Below are 21,663 nucleotides of genomic sequence, written 5' to 3' on the forward strand. Positions count from 1 at the left end.
AAGGTGTATGTAAACTTCTGACTTCAACTGTATGTTATGTCGGAAAACGTCAGTTATAAATGATTCTGTCCTAGTTAAAAGCAAGTTATCATCCAATAGGCTTTGATTAAATTTCCAATATCCTTGCCCACATGGAAATTCTGTAAGTGTAATGTTATAGGCCAATTATTTGATGGTCCGACCGCATTCTGTCCCCTATCAATTTACAAAAAACTTTTAGTGCTAGCGAGAACGACATAAGAAAGTAGTCAAGACGACTAGCTTGATTGAGCCTCCGCCATGTATATGTCACTAGGTCAGGGTATTTAATTCTCCATATATCCACTAGTTCCAATATATCCATGATTTCGATATTTCCTTAAGTGAACGAGGGTAATAGTTTGTTGTGTAACGGTCCATTGCAGTATTTAAAACTGTATTATAATCTCCCACCATAATAATACAGTCTTGTATTGCTTGTAGGTTTGATAAAGTATGATATATAATTTCAAAGAAGTGTGGATTATCATTATTTGGACTGTATGGATTAATGAGCCATATCTGTTTATGGTCCAATAACATATGTAAATAGTTAAGGTAAGGTTTTTAGAGGGTAAATGGATCCTAAACCATTGCATAGGAAGTGGGAGCAACAGCTACCCAGAACATTCAATCAACACTTTGTAGCCCATGTTGGTTCCCGATGGCCCTTTGATGTCCATGTTGGCTCTCATGTGCTCCTAGTTGTCCATGTTGGCTCTCATGTGCTCCTAGTTGTCCATGTTGGCTCTCATGTGCTCCTAGTTGTCCATGTTGTCTCTCATGTGCTCCTAGTTGTCCATGTTGGCTCTCATGTGCTCCTAGTTGTCATCTATTTGCAGTTGTCCCCAGTCGATCTCTGGGCCATCGTCGAGGTGCAAGATAAGGTAGGACATGAGCTGGAACATGTATTGGAATTGCAACAAGGCCAGGTAAAAGTAGAAGTCGCTGACATCGATCTGGCACTGGTCACCTGAGAAGTTCATCTCACATATACAGTGGAAGTGGTTGACAAGGTTGTGGCAGTAGCCTCCGTATTCACAGGGGCTCGACGCACACTCATCAAAGTCTATCTCACACCTGTTACACACGGGGGATTTAATGAAATATACTTATATATTAGTTATATATTTAACAATAATTGCATATTTTAATAATATTAATTACATTATTATATACATATACATTGTGTTACAAAACCAACTAGCTAGCCAACTGAGTTTGGTACACTTTCTAAGTCTAGGAGTCCTAGGCCTAGCTAAATGGTCTGTAACCTGATTTAATGTGTTCATCTCAAATCAAATCAAATCCGACTTTATTAGTCACATGCTCTGAATACAACAGGTGTAGAGCTTACAGTGAAATGTTTTCTTACGAGCCCCTAACCAACAGCGCCGTTTAAGAAAAATATGGATAAGAATAAGAGATAAAAGTAAGAAGCAATTAAAGAGCAGCAGTAAAAAAATACAATATTTACGGGAGGGTGCCAGTACAGAGTCAATGTGTAGGGGCACCAGTTAGTTGAGGTAGTATGGGGATGTAGGTAGAGTTATTAAAGTGACTATGCATAGATGACAACAGAGTGGCAGTGGTGGGGAGGGAGGGGGGGGCAATACATATAGTCTGGGTAGCCATTTGACTGGATGCTCAGGAGTCTTATGGCTTGGGGCTAGAAGCTGTTTAGAAGCCTCTTGAACCTAGACATGGCGCTCCAGTACCACTTACCGTGAGAGAACAGTTTATGACTAGGGTAGCTGGAGTCTTTGACAATTTTTAGGGCCTTCCTCTGACACCACCTGGTGTAGAGGTCCTGGATGGCAGGAACCTTGGCCCCAGTGATGTACTGGGCCGTTCGCATTACCCTCTGTAGTGCCGAGCAGTTTCCATACCAGGCAGTGATGCAACCACCATGCTCTCGATGGTGCAGCTGTAGAACCTATTGAGGATCTGAGGACCCATGCCAAATCTTTTCAGTCTCCTGAGGGGAAAATAAGTTTTGTCATGCCCGCTTCACGACTGTTTTGGTGTGCTTGGGCCATTTTAGTTTGTTGGTGATGTGGACACCAAGGAACTTGAATCTCTCAACCTGCTCCACTACAGCCCCCGTCGATGAGAATGGGGTCGTGCTCTGTCCTCTTTTTCCTGTAGTCCACAATCATCTCCTTTGTCTTGATCACGTTGAGGGAGAGGTTGTTGTTCTGGCACCAGACGGCCAGGTCTCTGACCTCCTCCCTATAGGCTGTCTCATTGTTGTCTGAGATCAGGCCTACCACTGTTGTGTCATCTGAGGGAGAGGTTGAAAATGTCAGTGAAGACACTTGCTAGTTGGTCAGCGCATGCTCGCAGTACATGTCCTGGTAATCTGTCTGGCCCTGTGGCCTTGTGAATGTTGACCTGTCTAAAGGTGTTACTCACATTGGCTGCGGAGAGCGTGATCACACAGTCTCCCAGTACAGCTGGTGCTCTCATGCATGTTTCAGTGTTATTTGCCTCGAAGCGAGCATAGAAGTAGTTTAGCTCGTCTGGTAGGCCCATGTCACTGTGCAGCTCTCGTCTGTGCTTCCCTTTGTAGTCTGTAATGGTTTGCAAGCCGTGCCACATCCGACGAGGATCAGAGTCGGTATAGTATGACTCAATCTTAGTCCTGTATTGACACTTTGCTTGTTTGATGGTTCGTCAGAGGGCATAGAGAAATTTCTTATAAGCTTCCGGGTTAGAGTCCCGCTCCTTGTAAGCGGTAGCTATAGCCTTTAGCTCAGTGTGGATGCTGCCTGTAATCCATGGCTTCTGGTTGGGGTATGTACGTTGGGGTTGGGGTATGTACGTTATTGATGAAGCCAATGACAGATGTGGTATCCTCCTCAATGCCATTGGAGGAAACCCAGAACATATTCCAGTCTGTGCTAGCAAAACAGATCTGTAGCTTAGCATCTGCTTCATCTGACCACATTTATTTTTCTAGTAACTGGTGCTTCCTGCTTACATTTTTTGCTTGTAAGCAGGAATCAGGAGGATGGAATTATGGTGAGATTTGCCAAATGGAAGGCGAGCTTTGTATGCGTCTCTGTGTGTGAAGTATAGGTGGTCCAGAGTTCTTTTCACTCTAGTTGCGCATTTAACATGCTGATAAAAATTTGGTCAAACTGATTTAAGTTTCCCTACATTAAAGTCCCCGACTAGGAGCGCCACCTCTGGGTGAGTGTTTTCTTGTTTGCTTATGGCGGAATACAGCTCATTCATGCTATTTTAGTGCCAACCTCTGACTGAGGTGGTATGTAAAACAGCTATGAAGAATACAGATGAGATCTCTCTCGGTAGGTAGTGTGGTCTACAGCTTATCATGATATACTCAACCTCAGGTGAGCAATAGCTCGAGACTTTCTTAGATATTGTGCACCAGCTGTTATTTAAAAAAATACATAGTCCGCTGCCCCTTGTCTTACCAGACGCTGCTGTTCTATCCTGCCTGTACATCGTATAACCAGCCAGCTGTATGTTGATATTGTTGTCGTTCAGCCACGACTCCGTGAAGCATAAGATGTTACAGTTTTTAATGTCCCGTTGGTAGTTTAACCTTCTCCGTAACCCGTCGATTTTATTGTCAAAAGATTGCACGTTTACTTGCAGAATTGAGAGATAGTGGGGTTTATTCGATCACTTTCGAATTCTCAGCAGGCACCCTGCTTTCTGGCCTCTCTTTTCCACCTCCTCTTCACACAGATCATGGGGGTTTGGGTCTGGTCCCGAGGGAGCCGTATATCCTCCACCTCGGGTTTGTCAGAGTCGTGAAAGAAGAAAAAGGATTCTGCTAGTCCGTGGTGAGTAATCGCAGTCCTGATGTCTAGAAGTTATTTTTGGTCATAAGAGACGGTAGCGGCAACATTATGTACAGAATGAGTAAAAAATAAGTTAAAAATGAACTAAAAAACACAATCGGTTGGTGGCATGTAAAACATCTGCCTTCTGCTCCGGGCGTCATTTTCTTGTGTGTAGATTTATGAGAGACGTCGGAGTATATGGACTGTGTTGTATGCATTTGCCTCCAGGAGACAGCAACCTTACCTAGGTCCTGGGCCTCCACCATCCTGACTCCTGGGTCGGCCAGCCCAAGCAGGCTATTGAATTGTTAACAAAATAAATATGTACAAAAAACTAAATTTTAAAAATTCATGCTCCAAAAAGATAACCCCAAAACAAACACTGGCAGCCCAAGAGGCTTCTGGACACTTTTCTCTTACTGTTTGCCGATAATTTTTAATTACCCACACCTGTGCACTTATCAAAGCTAAGTACAGCATCTGCAGTCGGTTGCTGCTGCCACCTAGGGATTAGGTAGTGTTCTGTCTATCTATGCTAATACCTAACCACGCCCCTATATAACAAAAATTGGTACAATAATTTTTCTTCTTCATTCATGTGGTATACTGAGTAGCAATTTTGTTTTTTCCCCCAGTTGCTTTATGACTCTAAAACCTAATTAAAATTAACATATTTGATCATTAATATTCTATCTAAATCTTCAAGGGAGAGGGAGTTGACAGGTAATGTTTTTTGTTTACCATGGTGATATCAATATATTTTGTTTAAATCTATCAAAAAGAGAGAACTTTCCGGACCCTGAGTTGTCTTGTTACACTACATGTAAACATGACATTAAGGAAGTTGTCCCTGCTCATTCCTCAATAATTTAGGATTTTTGACAAATCTGATGGAGTTTACCAAACCTTGGGACACATCTTTAAGGAGTCACAGTTTTAAGATACACATTCTTTGAAGTCACAAAAGGTTATTCCAATAAACTACATGAGATCCATTTTCAGATCCAAGTTTCTAACATCCTGAGTTTCCGAGGTTGAAATTGGAATCCTTTGCTTATCCTTTGCTGAATTACATAGTAATTACACTTAGGTTTCATTGAGATTCATTGACACAAGTGTTTACTACAGATTTACTATTGTTTATATTCATGGCTTACCATTGCCCTATAAAACCGGGCAGACAGTCACAGGTGTAGTCTTGCTTAGAGCAGTTCCCCCCGTTGAAGCAGCTGTAATTCCATCTGTCTCCAGGACACACGGACGTGGGCAGGTTGTGGTATCTAGAGTTCACAAACATACAAGCATCAGTTACCTGACAGTTAGGAGCTCAAACAGAATTGTTAGTTGATTAAGTTGATGTGTCTAATCACCACAGATGTGAGCTAGTATTGGCTTGAGAGGATATCATTTAAAATTACTTGAAGGAACTTGAAATAACTTACGGTATCTTTTCAATGTACCATGGGACTTCTGGCACCTTTTCACTAAAAGAGAATGATTAATCAGGCATCCATTTGGGGCGGCAGGGTAGCCTAGTGGTTAGAGCGTTGGACTAGTATCAGGAAGATTGCAAGTTGAAACCCCCGAGCTGACAAGGTACAAATCTGTCGTTCTGCCCCTGAACAGGCAGTTAACCCACTGTTCCTAGGCCGTCATTGAAAATAAGAATTTGTTCTTAACTGACTTGCCTAGTTAAATAAAGGTCAAATTTAATTTTTTTTGTTCATATTACCCTTGATATATGATATGACATATGCAATAACTCATACACAATTGAGTTATAGCTTTGGATAGTTTTGTTTAGTTCTTGCAGATTAGTTTTTTGATTTTTTTCTATGTTCTTTAAGATAAATTAGGGTTAGGATGGGTTAAGGTTGGGGGGGAATATGGGAAGAGTTTGAGACTTACTCGCAGAAGGGCCCGGTCATGTTCCTGGGGCAGTGGCAGGCATAGTTCAGGAGGCCTCTGAGACAGGTGGCCTCCGGGCCGCACTTGTTGTTCTCACACATATCCACGTCCTTCTCACACCTGGTCCCCCCATACCCCGGCTCACACGCACATAGATATCCCTCCCCCAACACACTGCAGTTGCCATGGACACAGGGCTTGACGGCGCAGGTGTCCACGTCATTCTGGCATTGTGGCCCCATCCACTCAGGAGGGCACCTGCAGAGGGAGAGGTCAAAGAGTTCCTCACACACCCCCTGGTTTAGACAAGGGTTCGGCGTGCACACACTAGCCCCCCGGCAGCCATATAGTGGGGTGACGGCACTGGGGGTCCTCACAAACTGCCCCTCTTGGGGCCTGGGAAGGTTCAGGTCAGTATCTCCATAGTAGGGCAGCGGGAGCCCCCCGATCTGGACAGGGCCCAGACATCCATCCAAATTCCCCCCAGCCTCTGGTCCCAGACCTCCCAGGAGGATGTCCACTCCCTCCCTGAGGAAGGCCAGGCTCCCAGAGGCGACTTTGGACACAACATGCTCCTCCTCTACTCCATCTCTTCCCCCATCCAGGATCATGATCCACCTGGAGGTCTGTAGATCTGGGGCTTCCATGGAGAGCTCCACCATGTGCCACTTGCCGTCGCTGACCAGGCCCCGGCTCTGGGCAGTGAGCTTGGGGGAGGCCTCGCCACCACCGGCCTGTAGTTCTAGCAGGAGGTGAGAGTCCTGGAGGGAGATGGTGATGAACTCAGAGCCTTTCTTGGTGTGTAGGAGGGTGGCGTTCGTTTGTCTGGTTCGCACACTTAGGAGGACGCTGCTGAGGTGGTGCCTGATCTTCCCGTTGCCTCTGTAGGAAAGTATGCTGTCATTCCGAAGGGTCACGTTGGACACACCTGGGATGCAAAGCAGAAGAGGCTTAAAACAACAAAATCTGTAACTGAAATATCCTCAGTGGCACAAGAAGCAACCAAAAATCAACGAGAGAGATGGGGCAAGTGCAATGTTCAACATTTTGGGCTAAAACCCCTTTCAAGTAACTGAGTCATTAACCGTTGCCCCCATCTCTCCCATTGATTTGTGGTTAGCCTTGGGTAAAGTTACTGAAGTTAAAGGTGGCTGTTTAAAGAAATCCACACCATGGATTACAGTCTCTCCTAGCCCATAGACTACTTTCAGGGTAAGGAACCATATCGAGACCTTATCTTTTAATTGCCTATTGAACAAACAGGAGCATTACTTGAAAAAATTCTGGTGCCTTAACCTCTTGAATCATGTGGTGGTATGGTTAATCTGGGGGGATAAACTTGGCTCATTGGCTCATGGGAATTCTGTGTTGGGCTTCTCCTTCTGTCCTAAGTCTCTACTGTATTTACCTTTACTCTAGTTAAGCCCTCAGATAAGGAAACGCAGGGAGGATAATCAACAGTCCATTCTGTGGATACACACTGAATAGGCCGACATACTAGTCTGCTCTATATAGAATACGCCAAATACAGAGAAGAAATTGCTACATGTCTATGTTTCCCTGGCCTCTCTTCAAGAACCCCCAGCCAGTTCCAAGTATCTATTTAAGTACAGCGAACTTAATTCAACTAATTAAGCAGACATGATTCAACTTGTCAAGCAGAGTGGATTCAGCTAATGAAGTGCTTGATGATTAGTGAACTACCGGTAATTGAATCAGGTGCACTGATACTGGATTAGGTCAAATACACTACATGACCAAAAGTATGTGGACACGTGCTCGTCAAACATCTCATTCCAAAATCCTGGGCATTAATATGGAGTTGATACTCCCTTTGCTGCTATAACAGCCTCCACTCTTCTGGGAAGGCTTTCTACTAGATGTTGGAACATTTCTTTGGGGACTTGCTTCCATTCAGCCACAAGAGCATTAGTGAGGTTGTGCACTGATGTTGGGCGATTAAGTCTGGCTCGCAGTCGGTGTTCCAATTCATCCCAAAGGTGTTAGATGGGGTTGAGGTCAGGGCTCTGCACAGGCCAGTCAAGTTCTTCCACACTGATCTCAACAAACCATTTCTGAATGGACCTCGCTTTGTGCACAGGGACATTTTCATGCTAAAACAGGAAAGGGCCTTCCCCAAACTGTTGCCACAAAGTCGGAAGCACAGAATCATTGTATGCTGTTGCGTTAAGATTTCCCTTCACTGGAGCTAAGGGGCCTAGCCAAACCATGAAAAACAGCCCCAGACCATTATTCCTCCTCCACCAAACTTGACAGTTGGCACTATGCAGGTAGTGTCCTCCTGGCATCCTCCAAACCCAGATTCGTCCATCGGACTGCCAGATGGTGAAGTGTGATTCATCACTCCAGAGAACAAGAGTCCAATGGTGGTGAGCTTTACACCACTCCAGCCGACATTTAGGCTTGTGTGCGGCTGCTCGACCATGGAAACCCATTTCACGAAGCTCCCGACGAACAGTTATTGTGCTGACGTTGCTTCCAGAGGCAGTTTGGAACTCTGTAGTGAGTGTTGCAACTAAAGACAGACGATATTGCAACTGAAGACAGACGACACTCGGCGATCCCGTTTGTGTGGCCTAGCTTATGTGGCCTACCAATTTGTGGCTGAGCTGTTGTTGCTGCTAGATGTTTCCACTTCACAATAACAGCACTTGCAGTTGACCGGAGCAGCCCCAGCAGGGCAGAAATTTGACGAACTGACTTGTTGGAAAGGTGGCATCCTACGACGGTGCCACATTGAAAATCACTGAGCTCTTCAGATAGTCCATTCTACTGCCAATGCTTGTTTATGGAGATTGTATAGCTGTGTGATCGATTTTATACACCTGTCAGCAACGGGTGTGACTGTAATAGCCAAATCTACTAATTTAAAGGGGTGTCCACATACAATTGTAAATATAGTGTAAATGGACCTTGCAGGCGGTATTAAAAGAGAGGTTTGAGAAACATTGATATGAGTAATAGTGAAATTTGACTTTTGATTTCTGCAGAATGGATTACATTGCTTGATTGATAATCTCTTCAGAAAGGGGTTCCCGAACTAGGAACTCACACTCAAAGCCCTGTGAGAGGGTCTGGCAGGCTGCGGTCGAGGGGCACGGAGACAGCTCACACCACTTGACCACCTCACAGCGCCGCCCTGCAATGTTGGGTGGGCAATTGCAGATAAAGTCGTCCCACATGGAGTAGCACACTCCGCCGTTCAGACATGGGATGTTCTGGAGGAGACAAATAATAACTCTGTCAAGCAGTTGACTTTGTCATGGAAAATGTCATGGGGCAACTGTGTTGTCATGGGGAGGTTGTGCAGAGTCATTGGGCAACTACAGTTGAAGTCAGAAGTTTGCATACACCTTATAGTCAAATACATTTAAACTATTTTTTTCACAATTCCTGACATTTAATCCTAGTAAAAATTCCCTGTCTTAGGTCAGTTAGGATCACCACTTTATTTTAAGAATGTGAAATGTCAGAATAATAGTAGAGAGAATAATTAATTTCAGCTTTTATTTTTTTTATCACATTCCCAGTGGGTATGAATTTTACATACACTTAATTAGTATTTGGTAGCATTGCCTTTAAATTGTTTAACTTGGGTCAAACGTTGCAGGTAGCCTTCCACAAGCTTCCCACAATAAGTTGGGTGAATTTTGGCCCATTCCTCCTGACAGAGCTGGTGTAACTGAGTCAGGTTTGTAGGCCTCCTTGCTCGCACACTCTTTTTCAGTTCTGCCCACAAATGTTCTATAGGATTGAGGTCAGGGCTTTGTGATGGCTACTCCAATACCTTGACTTTGTTGTCCTTAAGCCATTTTGCCACATCTTTGGATGTATGATTGGGTCACTGTCTACTTGGAAGACCCATTTGCGACCAAGCTTTAACATGTCTTGAGATGTTGCTTCAATATATCCACATAATTGTCCTCCCCCATGATGCCATCTACCTTGTGAACTGCACCAGTCCCTCCTGCAGCAAAGCACTCCCAAAGCACCCCCACAACACCCCCACCCCGTGTTTCATAGTTGGGATCATGTTCTTCGGCTTGCAAGCCTCCCCTTTTACCTCCAAACATAACGATGGTCATTACAGCCAAGCAGCTTTATTTTTGTTTCACCAGACCACATTTCTCCAAAAAGTACGATCTTTGTCCCCATATGCAGTTGCAAACCGTAGTCTGGCTTTTTTTATGGTGGTTTTGGAGCAGTGACGTCTTCCTTGCTGAGCGGCCTTTCAGGTTATGTCGATATAGGACTTGTTTTACTGTGGATATAGATACTTTTGTACATGTTTCCTCCAGCACCTTCACAAGGTCCTTTGCTGTTGTTCTGGAATTGATTTGCACTTTTCGCACCAAAGCATGTTCATCTCTAGGAGACAGAACGCAACTTCTTTCTGAGCAGTATGACGTCTGCGTGGTCCCATGGTGTTTATACTTGCATACTATTGTTTGTACAGATGAACGTGGTACCTTCAGGTGTTTGGAAATTGCTCCCAAGGATGAACCAGACTTGTGGAAGTCTACAATTTTTTTTCTGAGGTTTTGGCTGATTTCTTTTGATTTCCCCATGATGTCAAGCGAAGAGGCACTGAGTTTGAAGTTAGGCCTTGAAATGCATCTACAGGTACACCTCCAATTGACAAAAATTATGTCAATTAGCCTATCAGAAGCGTCTAAAGCCATGACATAATTTTCTGGAATTTTCCAAGCTGTTTAAAGGCACAGTCAACTTAGTGTATGTAAACTTCTGACCCACTGGAATTGTGACACCTTGAATTATAAGTTAAATAATCTGTCTGTAAACAATTGTTGGAAAAATGACTTGTGAAATGCACAAAGTAGATGTCCTAACTGTAACGGTTGTCATTGGTGGAAGAAGGAGAGGACCAAGGTGCAGCGCGGTACGTGTTCATGATCTTTTAATTACACTGAACACTAAAACAAAAAGAACAACACGGAACAAACAAAACAGTCCTGTCTGGGACAGAGACAGAAAACAACTACCCACAACTCAAGGGCGAAAACAGGCTGCCTAAGTATGGTTCTCAATCAGAGACAAGGATTGACAGCTGCCTCTGATTGGGAACCATACCAGGCCAAACACCTAGAAATACAAACATAGAACAAAACATAGAATGCCCACCCCAACTCACGCCCTGACCAACCTAAAATAGAGACATAAAAAAAGGAACTAAGGTCAGGACGTGACACTAACCGACTTGCCAAAATTATTAACAAGAAGTTTGTGGAATGGTTGAAAAACGATTTTTAATGACTCCAACCTAAGTGTATGTAAACTTCTGACTTCAACTGTATGTTGTCAAAGAGAATATACTTGCAGAGCTCCAGAAACTGATTCTCAAATAGAACCCCCCATCACACTTGTAGGCAATGTCATGGCGACGTTAACTAGCTTCGATCATGCGCGGAAATTAGAGAAAATGAACAACTATGTGAAGGTTAAGGACCAAGCAGGCAATGAGACAACAAAGTAGGGTGCAAACACTGTAGTAGGGTTTTTATTTCCCCAAACTTTAAGTTGTTAACAATGTAAGAGGATTCAAGCCATAAAGTTGCATAAAATATTATAATGTCTGTAAATTAATAAAAGTAAACTTTTCTAAAGCCTCAACATAAAGTATAACTGATGTCTACATAGCAGAGGAGGAGCAACTGTAACGATCGTCGTTGGAATGAGACAGGCGGGAGTGAAGGGCGATTCCGGCAGCTCCGGAGTGACAGGCGGCTCTGACAGCTCAGGACAGATGGGCGATTCCGGCAGCTCCTGACAGACGGGCGGCAAAGGCAGCTCCTGACTGACGGGAGGCTCTGGCAGCTCAGGACAGACGGACGGCTCTGGCAGCTCCTGACAGACGAGCGGCTCTGGCAGCTCAGGACAAACGGACGGCTCTAGCAGCTCAGGACAGACGGGCGGGCCTTGGGGCGGCGATATTCCCCAGCCTGTGCCCAGGGCCCTTTTCCGTCCAAAATCTCCTCCCATGTCCATGAGTCCAGAAATGGCTGCTGCCCGATATCACGCTGCTTGGTCCTTGGTTGGTGGGTGATTCTGTAACGTAATTCGTCCTCCTCTAACGAGGAGTAGTCAAGATCGGACCAATGCGCAGCGTGGTATGTGTCCATGTTAATATTTAATAAATCAACTGAACACTGAATAACAAAACAACAAAGTGAAAGAACGAAACGACAACGAAACAGTCCTGTCTGGTGAAGACACAAAACAGAAAACAATCACCCACAAAACACATGTGGGAAAAGGCTACCTAAGTATGATTCTCAATCAGAGACAACGAACGACACCTGCCTCAGATTGAGAACCATACCAGGCCAAACACATAAACACAACATAGAAAAAAGAACATAGACTACCCACCCCAACTCAAGCCCTGACCCAACTAAAACAAAGACATAACAAAGGAACTAAGGTCAGAACGTGACAGCAACTCATATCAAGGGTTAACTAAAGCCAAAAGCATGGCACTCAGAAGGGAATGGCCAGTTCCAAATATACAAGGCAGGTAGGCTGTAAAGATACTCATATGTGCATAGTACATTTTACCATAATATTTAGAGTTAGGGAAATCCATTTCGCCTACATGCTGGACAGAGGTGATATCATCCAAAACCCCTCCAGATTAAGGGTAATAGAATGTGCCAAGAACACCTAGCCACCAGAAAAGAGCTGCACAAAACCAAAATGGTAAAACGGGGTCATTATTTGAACAAGGCTAAATGTTTGTTGCAAATGAATGTTAAAGTGCACAGGATAGGGACATTTAGCAGTGCGGCTAGATGTGTCTGTCACTCTAAGGAAGTTATCTTTCACTCTTTCATTGACTTCCCAAACCCCAAATCCCAGTATGGTCTGTTTGGTCTGCTTCGCGGCCATCCCAGGAAGTATTGGCTGCTAGGAACTTTGGGTTTATAAACTCAGTGGTGTTGTCATGAGGCAACTGTGGTATTGTCATGAGGCAACTGTGGTGTTGTCATGGGGCAACTGTGGTGAGTCATGGGGCAACTGGAATTGTCATGGGGCAACTGGGGTTTTGTCATGGGGCAACTGTGTTGAGTCATGGGGCAACTGTGGTTTATCAGTATAGTATGTAGTATATACTGTGGTTTGTCATGGGGCAACTGTGGTTTGTCAGTATAGTATGTAGTATATACTGTGGTTTGTCAGTATAGTATGTAGTATATACTGTGGTTTGTCGTGGGGCAACTGTGGTTTGTCAGTATAGTATGTAGTATATAGTATAGTGTATGTCCAGCTACTCACACTGCAGACGTTGTCACTCATACATCCCTCTGTGACGTTGACCAGCTCCTCCACACCGTATGAGGCCACCGGAGTTCCTATGGGAAAGAACTGCAGCCGTTTATTGTTGATTCTCAGGTCCTGGACACAGCCTTTCAGGTAACCCCCGAAGGAGGCTGAGGCTCTCTGGTCAGACAAGCCCCCAACGTAGACCAGGTCCCCTGGCTGCGCCACCACGGGCCGGATGGGAATGGTTCCATGGCTCTGGGCCGACTGGAACAGGGTCACAGAGTCGCCCTCCAGCTGCACCGTCACCAAGTGAAAGTGGCCGTCACTGACCACTTTGCTTCCCGTCAGGCTCTCAAAATTGTTCACCTGAACTTTGACCCGGCCGTCATCCAGCCACAGGCGGAGGTACTGGCTGGTGCTGTTAGCCAGGACCAGGAGAAGGCCACTGGGGCGCCGGGTACGCACAAACATGGATATGGTGATGGTGCCAGAACCCAGGGGATCGTCCAAGGAGAAGACGGCATAGCTTGCTACGTCCTCGTACCCAAACTTGGCGGTGATGTACTCTGCGTTGATACAGAGAGAGAGAGTTTTAGAAAAATAAATAAAGTTGCAAACTATGTCCTCCCAATTATTTAATGCATAGATGAAGAACTAACAGAGAGAGATGGTGTCAAAACACAAAGACAATAGCATGGTTTCCACTACACTCTTAGAAAAAAGGGTTCCAAAACGGTTCTTCAGCTGTCCCATTAGGAGAACACTTTTTGGATCCAAATGGAACCTTTTTGGATACCATGTAGAACCCTCTGCGGAAAGGGTCCTACATGGAACCCAAAATGGTTCTACCTGGAACAAAAAAAAGTTAATCAAAGGGTTTTCCTATGGGGAACCCTTTTCCGGTTCTAGAACGCAAGTTTTTCTAAGAGTGTACCAATCTCCAGTCGGGCCACTGTGTGTTAGTGCCTTCTCTTTTTCCAAAACTATGCTATTGTTTGTTTACTAGTCTGGGAACCAGGATTGGTGTAAATTCCATTTAAACTCAGTCAAGTCATGAAGTGAATTGAAATTCTATTCCTGACATGAAAAGTTTTCAAATCATGAATTGAATTAAACTCATAAAAATTAAATGGAATTGCCCCCAATTTTGACTTGGTACCAGACTGAGATGTTTATGCCACTCATTCAAGCAGCAGGGATGGAATATTGTCAGGTGTGAGCTGGGGCAATCCGGCCCCTGAGGACTAGAGTTGCCCATCCCTGATTCAAGGTGAAGAGGACCAGTATTCAGAACTCGGACCAGTTATTTCCACCTCTCACGTTAAAGCGTTGTGGCGGGAGTCCTTGGGAACCCCTGTTTTCTGGAAAGTAAAAGCTCTTCCAGTCGGCTCCTTAAACGTTTCCTTAATCCTAAGGCCAGGTGTTATTTGATTTGCTTCTCTCTGCCTCTGTGTGTTTGAGTTTATGTGTGTACGTTCATGTGTGCCTGTGTGTGTGTGTACCTGTGTGTGTACCTGTGTGTGCGCATACATGTGTGTTTATGAGTGTGTGTGTGTGTGTGTGTGTCTGTACTGTATATGCTATTTTTACTAGTTCTCTAAGCTCCTTTGCAGTCTACCACAGGCTACTTTATCCACCTGTTCGGTGCCACATTACAAATCCAGCCATTCCGATTTTGGAGTGATCCTGAGGCTGAACTGTTGACCTGTAAATCAGGCAAAAATGACAATTTCCATTGTTCTTGGCTACATTATCCAAGCTTTAGGAGAAGCACATAACCATTGCTCTAATATAATATGTGGTATTATTGCATTGAAATGACATTCTGAAGCTGTGGCTCTCATATTGTACAGTGTTTCTGCTTTACTTTGGTTTCACTGCTACATCTTCAGTGTTTTCAGACAACACTCTCCCGGCCTTACCCTCAGCACAGTCAGTAGTCCCCTTGTATGGTCTGTAGCACTCGCACATATAGCTCCTCCATCCCTGGTTTATGCAATGCCCGCGGTTCTGACACGGGCTGTCGTCACACTTGTCCTTGTCGCTGCACCCCGCTGTGACGTTGATCTGAGCCGGTGAGTTGGCAGGGGCAGGCACCACCAGCCGTGACTCCACAAACACGTCCCGAAAGCAGCCCAGGAAGTGGGCAGGCGGGACAGGCGGGTCAGCAGCCTCAGGCGTCCTCTTTCCTGCTACCACACCGGAGCCCCAGCCCAGTCCCACACCTCCTAGGAAGAGGCTGTGACGGACTGAGCCGGACTCGGAGAGGCCGGAGCCTTGCTCCAGTAGGGGGGTGTCGGTGGTTGGGAACTCCTTGGTGCAGCCCACCTCATCACAGGAGGACTGAAGCAATCTGATCCCGCTTCCCTCCGCCTCACTGCCCAGCCAGGCCTCCACTGTGTGCCACTGGCCATCCGACACTCTCGGCGGTAGCTCCAGAACCACTGCCCTTCTTGACTCTTGACCTCTTAGCATGCTGAGGCGTAAGTGGCTGTCGACCAGCTCGATGGTGAGCAGCAAGTCTTCGACCCGGCGCTGGAGGAGGGTGCCGACGTGCCGGTCCGTCCTGAAGCTTAGGGTGACATTCAGAGGTATTTCAGGGTCCGATAGCTGGGTCTCCACGTACATGTAGCCGCTGGTCTCGAAGGAGAAGATGGTGGACGTCTGACAGTTGGAGCCGGTGAAGCCCGCACGGCAGGTGCAGGTGTAGGTGTGGCGGTCGTTCAGGAAGAGGGGAGAGCAGATGCTGCCATTCTTGCAGCGGTTGCCGTCGCAGCCCAGGAGGGCGACTGTACAGTTCTCACCTCCGTACAGATGGCCATCTTGGCTCTGTTGAGAGCAGAGGCACCTGTAGCCTCCATGATGGCTCTCGCAAACGCCACCATTCTGACACGGTAGCAGTTCACATGTTTTAGTGTCCTCCTCACAGATGGCACCTGTGTAGATATGTAAACAATCAGATATCTTTGCTTCCTGCATTAAAATCAGTTGGCCATTCTTTTTTTCTTTTTTTTATCTATGTGGAATTAACTTGTTATTGATATTAATCCGTTTTTCTTTTTCCTTCATGTGAATTTGGCCATACCAAGAGATTGAAAACATTGAAAACATGAATTTAAAAGTTTGCCACATGTCATGCCATTGATTACTAGTTTGTTTTTTTAAATCTTTATTTTCCTTTCAAATATATCCACATTTACCTAGTTAAATACACGTCTATATGTAGGGAAGTATAACACTAATTTTGCAGATTGATTGGTTGATATGTTCACTTGTACTACTTTTCCTGTATCAACCAATCAAATAATAACTTTAATTATAGAAATAGATATTTGTAGTTTATTTCGTGACGTTTAGTTTGAACACTATAGAAAGCAAGTCATAAAGAACATAAAACGGTTGATGAAAATATTAGCGTGATAAAACAATTTGATATTCTCTTTGTAACACTTTTCTGTTCTGTGCACTGTATATCCTCACAGGAAACCTCACAGAGAACAACAACAACAACAAACTCACTACGATCAAGAGAGCTAAATTACCTGTATAGAGTAACCACAAAATCCAAACATACACGTTGACTCTCAACATGGTCCTTGGCCAGTCCTCCTAATCAGTAGAAATCGGAATATCGGTAAATGACTCCATTGCATTTCACAGAAGTTGTTTGGAAGCCATTACAACAGATATCAGCTTCTTGTGTTTCCCCCATGGATGAATGGCTGCCCAGTCCAGTCTAAAGCCGGGATCACTACGAGCTAGATAGCCTATTTGGGATTAAGGTAATGTACTTAAAATGTCTTACAAAAGGAGTGCTAGCCAAGGAGGAGTTCACAGGACTAATTTGAGCAACAGCAAACATCTCCATTAGTCTAGTAACACGAAGGCTTACATAAGAGACTAGAACCTACCTCACCGATTATGAGTTTTTAAAATGAACTTTAATTTAATTCACCGGAACCCAGTTGAGACCAGTGTCTCATGGTGACCTGAAGACCCCCCAAAAATCCATTAATACAACAAAACAAAAAAATCCTAACTATAAGACAGCCTATAGTAGGAGGAGTACTGATATAGCCTATAATTCAAATCAAATTTGTCACATACACATGTTTTAGTACTTTGATAGTACACTGGTGTCACGAGAATTTTTATCCCAATGGTTGACCTCAACTATCACTATAGCTTTGACCAATTCCCAGAAGTTTGTAAGACCCTGGTTAATGAACAATTAGTCAAAGCCCCCAGTCTGCAATAGATCAATCCTTTATTCAGAGAGTACTCTGAAGTCAAACATGCAAACACAGTCCTTTTATAACTCCCACCCCCACCTACACACACACACACACACACACACACACACACACACACACACACACACACACACACACACACACACACACACACACACACACACACACACACACACACACACACACACACACACTCTCCTCCCTAGATTTGAGGGGCCTTGAAAGGGCCCTCTTTCCTGTTGTCAGTTTTCAGAGTTATCACACATCGACAGTTCAGTTGGCCTTGAATGTCTCAACTCTACCCAGCTCATATTGCGAAATAGTAACACAATGGTCTAGTCACACACATGATTAAATTATGACTCTAACACATTTCATACAATTATATGATTTCAGGGTGGAATACTTTAATCATTACTTTAAACATATAAATTCCTTCATCTCTGGTTTCAAAGATTTAGTGAACGGTTGTTATGGACACACAAAAACACACACACACATGCTGGAAGTTAGGGTACCATTCAGTAAAATCCTTTACAGTATTCTATTAGCATATTGGTTAAGGTAAAAACACAGCCACCTAATACATACTTGCCTACATCAGGGTACTTTGACTCTCTGTGTGACTTGTTCACTGGTCTCTCTCTCCCTGTCTCTCTCTCTCTCCTCTCGCTCTCTCTCTTCCTCTGTCACTCTCTCCCTATCTCTCTCTCTCCCTGTCTCTCTCTCTCTCCTCTCGCTCTCTCTCTTTCTCTTTCACTCTCTCCCTTTCTCTTTCTCTCTCTCCTCTCAATTCAATTCAATTCAATTCAAGGGTCTTTATTGGCATGGGAAACATATGTTAACATTGCCAAAGCAAGTGAGGTAGATAATATACAAAGTGAAATAAACAATAAAAATGAACAGCAAACATTACAGAAGTTCCAAAAGAATAAAGACATTACAAATATCATATTATGTATATATACAGTATTCTCTCCTCTCTCTCTCCTCTCTCTATCATCTTGCTCTCTCTCCTCGCTCTCTCTTCTCTCTCTCTCTCTCTCTCTCTCTCTCTCTATTTCTCTCCTCTCGCTCTCTCTCTCTTTCTCTGTCACTCTCTTCCTGTCTCTCTCGATCGCTCTCTCTCTCTCCTCTCACTCTGTTTTTACTTCACTCTGTGGTCCAACTCATCCCAAACCATCTCAATTGGGTTGAGGTCGGGTGATTGTGGAGGCCAGGTTATCTGATGCAGCACTCCATCACTCTCCTTGGTCAAATAGCCCATACACAGTCTGGAGGTGTGTTTTGAGTCATTGTCCTGTTGAAAAACAAATGATAGTCCCACTAAGCGCAAACCAGATGGGATGGTGTATCACTGCAGAATGCTGTGGTAGACATGCTGGTTAAGCGTGCCTTGAATTCTGAATAAATCACTGACAGTGTCACCAGCAAAGCACCCCCACACCATCACAACTCCTCCTCCATGCTTCAGAGGTAACTCTGGGTCTTCCTTTCCTGTGGCGGTCCTTTTAAGAGACAGTTGTCATCATACCTTCATGGTTTTTGAAATTTTCCGCATTGACTTAAAGACTTAAAGTAATAATGGACTGTCTTTTCTCTTGGCTTATTTGAACTGTTCTTGCCATAATATGGACTTGTATACCCTACCTTGTCACAACACAACTGATTGGCTTATTACATGCTTTTAGAAGGAAATACTTCATAGACAAACTTCATAGATTTACATTGGCAGTAGAATGGCCTTACTGAAGTTCCTTGACTTTCACCGTCATAGGATGCCACCTTTCCAACAAGTCAGTTCATCAAATTTCTGTCCTACTAGACCTGCCCCGGTCAACTGTAAGTGCTGTTATTGTGAAGTGTAAACATCTAGGAGCAACAGCAGCTCAGCCACAAAGTGGTAGGCCACACAAGCTCACAGAACGGGAACGCCGATTGATGAAGCATGTAACACGTAAAAATCATCTGCCCTCGGTTGCAACACTCACTACCGAGTTTCAAACTGCCTCTGGAAGCAATGTCAGCACAATACCTGTTCGTCAGGAGCTTCATGAAATGGGTTTCCATGGCCGAGCAGCCGCGCACACAAGCCTAAGATCACCATGCACAATGCCAAGTGTTGGCTGGAGTGGTGTAAAGCTCGCCCGCAATTGGACTCTGGAGTAGTGAAAACGCGTTCTCTGGAGTGAAGAATCATGCCTCACCATCTGGCAGTCCGATGGAAGAATATGGGTTTTGCTGACGCCAGGAAAACGCTGCCTGCCACAATGCATAGTGCCAACTGTAAAGTTTGGTGGAGGAGGAATAATGGTTTGGGGCTGTTATTCATGGTTTGGTCTACACCCCTTAGTTCCAGTGAAGGGGAATCGTAATGTTACAGCATACAATGACATTCTATACGATTCTGTGCTTCTAATTTTGCGGCAACAGTTTGGGGAAGGCCCTTTCCTATTTCAACATGACAATGGATTGTCGAGACCGGAGTGGAAGAACTTGACTGGCCTGCACAAAGCCCTGACCTCAACCCCATCGAAAACCTTTGGGATGAATTGGAACGCTGACTGCGAGGCAGGCCTAATCACCCAACATCAGTTCCCGATCTCAGTAATTCTGTTGTGGCTGAATGGAAGCAAGTCCCCGCAGCAATGTTCCAACATCTAGTGGGAAGCCTTCCCAGAAAAGTGGAGGCTGTTATAGCAGCAAAGGGGTTCCAACTCCATATTAATGCCCATGATTTTCAAATCAGATGTTCGATGAGCAGGTCTCCAAATACTTTTGGTCATGTAATGTATGTTACAAATTCCCTCTCCTTGTTCGGTAAATCTCCTGGTAGACGCAGCAATTCCCAGGAGTCACATGTATCCTCTGTCACAGGAGGAGACGGTGGCTATGGAAACATATGTCTCCGAATCCCTGGGGCAGGAATACATTCGGCCCTCCACTTCACCTGCCTCCTCGAGTTTCTTTTTTGTGAAGAAGAAGGATGGGGGTCTGCGCCCGTGTATTGACTATCGAGGTATCAATCAGATCACCGCGATGTACAGCTACCCGCTGCCTCTCATCACCAGTGCAATCGAGTCAATGCATGGGGCGCGCTTCTTCACAAAATTGGATCTCAGGAGCACTTAATACCGTATCCGGGGAGGGGGACGAGTGGAAGACAGCATTTAGTACCACCTCTGGGCACTATGAGTACCTCGTCATGCCGTGCGGGTTGATGAATGCTCCATCAGTCTTCCAGGCCTTTGTTGACGAGATTCTCAGGGACCTGCATGGGCAGGGTGTAGTGGCGTATATCGACGACATTCTGATGTACTCCGCTAAAAGCGCCGAGCATGTGTTCCTGGTGCGCAGGGTGCTTGGTCGACTGTTGGAGCTGTACGTCAAGGCTGAGAAATGTCTGTTCTTCCAACAGTCCATCTCCTTCCTAGGGTACCACATTTGCACTTCAGGGGTGGAGATGGAGAGTAACCGCATTTCAGCCTTGCGTAATTCACCGACTCCCACCACAGTAAAGGAAGTGCAGCGGTTTCTGGGGTTTTCCAACTACTACCGGAGGTTTATCCAGGGTTTTGGTCAGGTAGCAGCTCCCATTATCTCACTGCTGAAGGGGGGCCGGTGCGACTGCAGTGGTCAGCTGGGGCGGACAGGGATTTTGGTCACCTGAAGGCTCTGTTTACCTGGGCTCCCGTGCTGGCCCATCCTGATCCCTCCTTGGCATTCATAGTGGAGGTGGACGCGTCCGAGGCTGGGATAGGAGCTGTGCTCTCTCAGAGCTCGGGCACGCCACCAAAGCTCCGCCCCTGTGCTTTCTTTCAAAATGATCACAAGAACGGTGAGCAAAAATCCCAGAACCACACGGGGGACCTAGTGAATGACCTGCAGAGAGCTGGGACCAAAGTAACAAAGCCTACCATCAGTAACACACTACGCCGCCAGGGACTCAAATCCTGCAGTGCCAGACGTGTCACCCTGCTTAAGCCAGTACACGTCCAGGTCCGTCTGAAGTTTGCTAGAGAGCATTTGAATGATCCAGAAGAAGATTAGGAGAATGTCATATGGTCAGATGAAACCAAAATATAACTTTTTGGTAAAAACTCAACTCGTCGTGTTTGGAGGACAAAGAATTCTGAGTTGCATCCAAAGAACAGCATACCTACTGTGAAGCATGGGGGTGGAAACATCATGCTTTGGGTCTGTTTTTCTGCAAAGGGACCAGGATGACTGATCCGTGTAAAGGTAAAAATGAATGGGGCCATCGTGAGATTTTGAGTGAAAACCTCCTTCCATCAGCAAGGGCATTGAAGATGAAACGTGGCTGGGTCTTTCAGCATGACAATGATCCCAAACACACCGCCCGG

The 21,663-nt window shown here is 45.1% G+C and overlaps 1 protein-coding gene across 1 annotated transcript; it reads right to left on the reverse strand.

The window, feature by feature from the left end:
• Positions 1-839: 839 nt before the first annotated feature.
• Positions 840-16,025, reverse strand: LOC109871833 (protein crumbs homolog 1-like). The gene is made up of 6 exons (XM_020462848.1): positions 14,969-16,025; positions 13,059-13,612; positions 8,818-8,983; positions 5,745-6,672; positions 4,994-5,116; positions 840-1,098 (listed from the first exon to the last, which is right to left on the reverse strand). Exons 1-6 carry the CDS (start codon positions 16,023-16,025, stop codon positions 840-842), a joined length of 3,087 nt encoding a protein of 1,028 aa, XP_020318437.1.
• Positions 16,026-21,663: the final 5,638 nt, after the last annotated feature.

This window comes from Oncorhynchus kisutch, unplaced genomic scaffold, assembly GCF_002021735.2.
Source record: "Oncorhynchus kisutch isolate 150728-3 unplaced genomic scaffold, Okis_V2 scaffold534, whole genome shotgun sequence".
Taxonomy (NCBI): Eukaryota; Metazoa; Chordata; class Actinopteri; order Salmoniformes; family Salmonidae; genus Oncorhynchus; species Oncorhynchus kisutch.

What these genes read in the sequence shown, in the direction of transcription:
- LOC109871833 (XM_020462848.1), bottom strand. Translation starts at nt 16,025, where the DNA reads ATGCAGGAAGCAAAGATATCTGATTGTTTACATATCTACACAGGTGCC. An exon ending in GACTACTGACTGTGCTGAGG is followed by an intron (nt 13,613 to 14,968) that starts GTAAGGCCGGGA and finishes GTATCAACGCAG; the next exon opens with AGTACATCACCGCCAAGTTT. An exon ending in CCTCTCACAGGGCTTTGAGT is followed by an intron (nt 6,673 to 8,817) that starts GTGAGTTCCTAG and finishes TTTGCATCCCAG; the next exon opens with GTGTGTCCAACGTGACCCTT.